Source organism: Carlito syrichta, unplaced genomic scaffold (assembly GCF_000164805.1).
Source record: "Carlito syrichta isolate Samal-C Ts95f unplaced genomic scaffold, Tarsius_syrichta-2.0.1 Scaffold315812, whole genome shotgun sequence".
Classification (NCBI taxonomy): Eukaryota; Metazoa; Chordata; class Mammalia; order Primates; family Tarsiidae; genus Carlito; species Carlito syrichta.
The window spans coordinates 647,282-654,338 of NW_007259908.1; the positions used below are offsets into that span (position 1 = coordinate 647,282).

Genomic DNA, 7,057 nt, shown 5'->3' on the forward strand with positions numbered 1-7,057 from the left:
ATTAGCAGAGGCATGGAGGCATCAGACAGCCTGATGTTCAGAACCTGTCGAGTTTCTAGTCCTGGAAGAACTGAGGCTTTGAGGCTTGTTTGCCAGAGGAAACTCTTGGTTCTAGCCCAAGATTTACTCTGACAGACACAGGATGCTCAAAACCACTGGACCTGGCACCTGTTCTACAAACTGCTGCCCTAGTCCCTGTTCTTGTTTTACTTAAATACCCTTTAGATCCCTATGTCTTACCTGAGTCAGCTCTTTTTACAGACCCAGCTCCCCGGCATGTCTAGCACACATACCCACTGTTCTTTCTGGCAAGTACCTCCTGCTCTTTACAAAAGTGTAGAATGCTTACATTAGCATTCATCACATAGCCCCCTCTCTGCTGCAAAATCGCACATGAACCCTACTTCCTTCTTTAGCAGGGTTATGAGAATGACAGATTGGAGAGATTCGGGGGCCAAGTGTGTTGGGTTCCAGAAAGGTGCTTCTCTTTTTTTCATGACCTTCTAGATATATTGGTGGATTATAAATTAGAGAAGCACTACATGAGGAATTAGCAGATGATTTAATAGCAGCATTCATACCCAAAGAATACTGACCATGGGCTGACGTCAAGTTCTCGAGGACAGTCTACACTGGCATGACCAGTGGCTCTGTCATCAGCCTTTTTCCAGGAAACATCTTTTAAACCAGTAAATTGAATGAAGATATAAAAAGCATGTTTACTGAATTACCTGATGGCTGAAACTGACTATCCACATGATAGAGAACTGAAAAGTGCATGCCTCTCGAAAGACTAGCAAGGGTCAAATTTACCCAGAGGAATTTCACCCGAGAGGTAAGGTCCTTTACTTGAGTTCCACAAGTAACTCCACAAGTACACAGCGGAACTTTCTGACTCAGGGGAAACTGTAAAAGGGGAAAACTGAAAAAGGGTTTTAGCTTTGGTTGAATGAGAGTAAAGACATTGCCTGCAGGAATCTGGCACAGGAGAAGGTCAGGGCGGGGCTGGGTGGGGGGACAGTTGGACTCGGAGGGTTTACTGTTGAGCTTCTACAGCCTCACCACCACCCCAAGGCTGTATTTAGTAACTCGCACTCCACTCTATTAAATGTGTTTGGGTTTCCAGCCCCCTCCCCGCAGCCCTCTCTCCAGACTGAGCCAGGGAGCCCTTAGAAGGTAATGAGAACGCTGAGAGCTTTGAGTCTGGAAAGAGCTTGGAAAGGAGCGAGTGTTCTCAGAGGCTTTCCCTGCGAGGCCCTATCCCCGCTGATAAGGCTGAGAGCAGAGCTGGCTGACAAGTGATAGGAAACAGGAGTTCCCAGAGACCCTTTAACCCTTTCCTACCTAGCCTGTGTGTGCTGGAGCCTCCCAACTCTTGTGGCTTAGATGGGGCCCTCTGCTCCCCCAACCAACCTCTCCAGTTACCTTTGTCCTGATGAGCACAGATGCTGTCCTTCTGCCTGAAAAACAGTCACTATCACCACCAAAGAGGCAGCCCCTCCAGCCTCAGACCCCTGTGGCCAGAGAGTCTCCCTCTGGTCCAGACCCTCCCAGCTCACTTAACAGTCACATCTGTGCTTGTCCAGGGCCACTGTTCAGCAGCAGGAATCTACCAGGTGAATGGTGGTTCTCTTTGGTGTTTGGGGGTTCTGGAAGCAGAGACCCCAGGCCCAGGCCTAGTAGCCTCAGCCAAGAGCCATTCTCTGCTGCCCTACCTGTCTGTGGAGCCCTACATGGAATTTCAGGGGTCACCCCCAAGCCACTCATGACTTTGCTGGAATTTCAGGGATCACCCCCAAGCCACTTCTGACTTTACTACATCACCCCAAAGGCCCCCAAGCACCTAGGTATCGCTCAGTGCATGGACCGGCCACCTCCAGAGCTAGAAGACAACTCTATCCCTGGCAGTGGCCAGTACAGCTGAAGCTGAGAGGTGAGCTACCCTACTTACCCTGGGGTGGGGTACTAAGGAGAAGCCAGGCTTACTAGCCACAGTAATTAAGAGTAAAAGAAGCTTCCTTCAGTAGAATGGAATTCAGATAAACTGCCATTATCATGCAAAGCAGCTTTGCACCTAAAAGCCCTTAACCAAACAGGCAGTTTAATTAAATCTCTAATCTCCTCTGGCTTGTTTTGACCCCTTCACTCCTTCTTTCACCCCTTCCCCCTGCCTCCACCCCAACTTCAAGATTCCACCTAAAACACCTGTAAGCACGTAACCTATGTAAGCATGAAAAATCTGCCCAAAAATAAGATCTGTGGTCTTATTTGAGGGTCTGGTTACTGTGTCCTAAATGTTAGTTCCTTGAGGCTCAGACAGTCATGACTGGAATGCTGACTGTTGGCAAGGAGAGAAATCGCGATAATGATCCAGGCAATGGCGGCGGCCACCATAAACTGAGGGGAGCTGGCATCACACAACCCAGTAGGCTTCTGCTTGTACCCAGGAGACTGATGCCCATTTATAATCCACCCCATGCCATGGAAATGGCTGCAGTCTCACTACCTAGAGTAAGTAGTGATAATACCCTCGGACGGAAGGACCCTGCCGTCAAACCAGAAGAGGCAGGGATGGACAAACTGACCTGTCTGTGGGTGTCCCCGTTTCTGAGGCTGTACTGGCCGTGTCTATGAACCCTAAGGGGGCTGCCAAACTTACCGGAAGAACCAAGCTTGCTGGGAAAAGTCTGAAGCAGTGATTTGGAGTCTAGGCTCTCTGCTGTAGGTAGAGAGAGATTAGGTTGAGGAAAACTGGAATGGGGAGGGGGCAGGGGGACACTGATAGGGAACAGCCCAATGGAACCTTCTGACACCTACAGGATGCTTTGGAAGTTTGTGCCTTCATGCACATGCAGAAAAAGAAGGCCAGACTCGGTGGCTCAGCCTGTAATTCCAGCATTTTGGGAGACTGAGGCAAGAGGATTGGTTCAAGACTAGCCCGGGCAACTTGGTGAGACCTGTCTCTACAACAAATCAAAAACTAGATGAGCATGGTAGCACGCGCCTGTAGTTCTGGTTACTTGGAAGGCTGAGATGGAAGGATCACAGGAGCCCAGCAGGTCAAAACTGTGGAGGCCAGGAGCACGCTACTACCCTCCAGCCTGCGTGACAGAGTGATACTCCAACTCAAAAAACAAAGAGAGAAAATCATAAATCAAACGCCAGGTACCATGGTACATGTTTTCTCTACAATTTGAACCTTGTAAAGTAAATCTCCCGCCTCTTCACCATGCCAGGATAAAACTGTGACACAGGGAGGGAAAGTGACTTGCCCAGAGGCACACAGCTTTTGAACTTGACTGAGACAGGATTCACATACCGGGCCTGCCTTCCTGAAAATCAATGCTTTCTGCTAAACCACAGATCAGTCACAAGGATTATAATGTTGGAGGAGGATTAACCACTCAAGGGTACTCATGGCATTGCAGACCCACCTTCATCTCTTCTCCCTCCTGCAGCAGGAACATTTCTATCCAGAAACAAGTCATTTCCTCCGAGTGAGGGTCTCAGCAAGGATGACAGAAATCAACCCTTGACCCTGTGGATCCAGACCAAGGGAGCTGGGCTTGTGGAGGGCTTCCTGGGGGCTCAAACAATGAAGAGTCCCAGAGGAAACTTTCCTTTACAGAAAAGAAGCGTCCGGAGCCATGGTGGGGGAGGGGGCATCTGTAAGTTATATAACAAACACCAGACCCTCCATTTTATACCTCATTCCTTTGGTGGGGGTGAGCAGAGGAACCATCTCTGTTTGGGAAACAGTGAAACTCAGATCACCATGAGTCCTGCACTTTTCTGTTCATTGTGTGGAGAACACATGGGCTTGCTTCAGAGGAAGCTATATTTCTGAAATATAATATATATTGTATAGAGAATATATATATATGGAATATGAGATATATAACTGAATTTACAAAACTCCCTGCTCTGGGGGATTCCCTACTTCTTTGCATTGTAGATTTTCTTTGCAAAGAGTAAATGCCCTTCAGGAAGGTTCCAATAAATATCATGAGTAAATGAGTGAAGCTTGGGGTGTTTGAGGCCACAAGATACCCACCCAGCCCCCAGCCCTAAAGGAGTTTCCAAGCCTTTGGATTCTCCAGCCCTGAGTTGGTTCTGCCCAGCCGGTCCCTGTGGTGGCTATCTTGCTCCAAGCCAGGTATTCCCAAAGATCATCCACTAGAAATAACAGGTGCTACTATTTTGACTTCAGAAAGATAGCCCAGGACCAAGAAAGCCTCCATGGCTCCAGGGCTGATGTGGGTGGGTTCAGAAATTGGAATTTGGGACAGGATCTGTTACAGGGTCCTTTGTCTCTCTTATAGCAAAGACAACAGAGAAGGGTTTTAAAAGGTTGTCTTGGTCTCCAGAACCCCTCTGGAAGCAGATGGCATGTCAACAGGTTCCAGGGCAAGCCCCAGAGGCCCCAGACCTGGGAGCCTTATTGGAATGCAATTACCCTAAGTGCTGGCTGTTAGGATGAAAAGGCAGGAATGCAATTATGGAAGGAGCACGCGGTGAGCTTTCATTGATTAACCTGTCCTGTCTGATTCCATTCCCCACTGGGGTGATTTTGGGGGCCCTGAGGGCTGCCCTGTGCCCTTGGGTTATGAGAAAGAAAAACAGTTGCTGCAGAAATTGAATACCTAAAGCAGGATTCTGGAGGCCCGTGTGGACCCCTGAAATTGTCTGAGAAATACACTTGTACAAAGTGTACATTTTCTTTTCTTTTTTTTTTTTTTTTTTTGAGTCAGAGTCTCACTCTGTCACTCAGACTGGAGCGCAGTGGCCGCTCCCGGCCACCGCAGCCTCAACCTGCTGGGCTCCGGTGATCCTTCCGCCTCAGCCTTCCAAGTAGCTGGAATTACAAGCACGTGCTACCACGCCCAGCTAATTTTTTGATTTATTGTAGAGATGAAGTCTCCCCAAGTTGCCCAGGCGGGTCTCGAACCCACGGGCTCAGGCAATCCACTCACCTCAGCCTCCCAAGGCAAGGAATTACAGGCTGAGCCACCGAGCCCGGCCAAAGTGTACATTTTCTGGGAAGAGTTTCCACACACTTATCACTTGCCCAGAGGGGGCTGGAGCCCTCCAAAGGGTTGAGAACCCCTGTGTTAGAGAAGTAATAGATCTGCTGAGGTGTCAGAAGAGGCTTCCAGAAAAAGTCCCCTCAGTTTTGAACTCCAAATGGCCATGATTTGTCTGAGTTCAGTTCTGGCTCTAACAATTACCAGCAAGTCATTTAGCCTCGCTATGCCTCAGTCTCATCTGTAGAATGAGAATAAAAATACATACATCCCAGGGGTTGATGAAATAATTGAATGGCATAAAGAATGCAACGCTCGACTAGATGTGGTGGTTCACACCAGTAATCCCAGCACTTTGGGAGGCAAAGGCGAGAGGATTGCCAGAGCCCAGGGGTTCAACAACAGCCTGGGCAACATGGTGAGACCTTGTCTCTACAATAAATCAAAAAATTAGCCAGGTGCAGTGACTCACACCTGTAACCTCAGCACTTTGGGAGGCTGAGGTGAGAGGATTGCCTGAGCCTGGGGGTTCAAGACCAGCCTGGGCAACTTAATGAGACCTCATCCTTACAATAAATCACAAAAGCTAGCCAGGTGCGGTGGTATGTGTCTGTAGTTCCAGCTACTTGGAAGGCTGAGGCAGAAAGGATCGCCTGAGGCCACAATGTTGAGGCTGCGGTGGCCATAAGCATGCCACTGCATGCCAGCCTGGGCTACAAGAGTGAAACTCCAACTCAAAAAAAACAAAAAAAAGAGAATAAAAATCCCTACATCTGAAGGTTGATGAGAGAATTGAATGGCATAAAGGACACAAAGCCCCACCCGGGCAACTTGGCGAGACTTCAGCTCTACAATAAATCAAAAATTAGCCAGGCATGGTAGCGCACACCTGTAATTCCACCAACTTGGAAGGCTGAGACAGAAGGATTGCCGGAGCCCAGCAGGTCAAGGCTGCGGTGGCCAGGCGCGTGCCACTGCACTCCAGTCTGGGCGACAGAATGAGACTCCAACTCAAAAAAAAAAAAAAACAGAATGCAAAGCTAAGCCAGGCATTGTGGCTCATGCCTGTAATCTCAGCACTTTGAGCAGCAGAAGCAAGAGGATTGCCTGAGCCCAGGGGTATGAGACCAGCCCGGGCAGTTTGGCAAGACCTCGCCTCTACAATAAGCCAAAAAACTAGCTCGGCATTGTGGTGTATGCCTGTGGTTGCAGCTACTTGGAAGGCTGAGGCAGAAAAATCGCCTGAGCCCAGGAAGTCGAGGCTGTGGTGATTCGTGATCCATGTCATGCTATTGCACTCCAGCCTGGGTGACAGAATGAGACTCCAACTCAAAAAAAGAAAAAAAATGTGAAGCTCTTAGTCCAACATCTAGACCTTAGTAAGTGCTCAGTAAATGGGAGCCATTTTGATTATGGTTACCTATTAAAGTTCAGAAAATGAAGTGGAATGTCTACATGAGCTCTTCCGAGCAGTCTTTTGACCCCAAATCAGACTCCATGGAAATCCCCAGGCAAGACCTTCCTCTAAAATGGAGTGGGAGCCATGAGATCCAAGGTCTCCAGACACTGCTTCCTCAAATTCTCCCCCAGAAGGATGCTTCTCCCCCAGAGGCATCAGGATCTGGCCATACTGGGAGACAAGCTTCTGGAAGAGCGGTGACATGAAGCATCTGGGTGGTGCCAGTTCCTGAACCCGAGCTGAGTCTTTGTCAGCCTGCCCCATTGAGGAAGTTTCTGACAATTTTGGTCACCAAAATCTTCCTGCCTGTTGGGATAATAAAGTCAAATGCTCAGTTGAGTTGGACTTCTCTATCCTAACAGGCCCTAGAATGAGATTAGCCAATGGCCCAGCAGCTATAGAATGTCCAGTACGGGACTAGGAAAACAAAAGCCAAATCTCTCTTCTTCTCTCCCCCTCATACTCTTCTATCCTCCTAGATCTTGGCGAATCAGAACCTACAAGCTGCCAGGTTGTCTTCCAGCCTGGCCCCAATTGCCTCCAGCCTCCTGCCTCCCCCTACCCCACGCCCCCT

General features: G+C 48.9%; 1 protein-coding gene across 1 annotated transcript in view; it reads right to left on the reverse strand.

Moving 5' to 3' along the window:
- Positions 1-832: 832 nt before the first annotated feature.
- CUNH2orf91 (chromosome unknown C2orf91 homolog) overlaps positions 833-7,057 on the reverse strand; it is a gene marked incomplete at its 3' end in the record, with an annotated part of 8,248 nt that continues 2,023 nt past the window's right edge. The window contains 1 exon segment of the mRNA XM_008073299.1: positions 833-902. Coding sequence (XP_008071490.1) covers positions 833-902 — 70 coding nt within the window.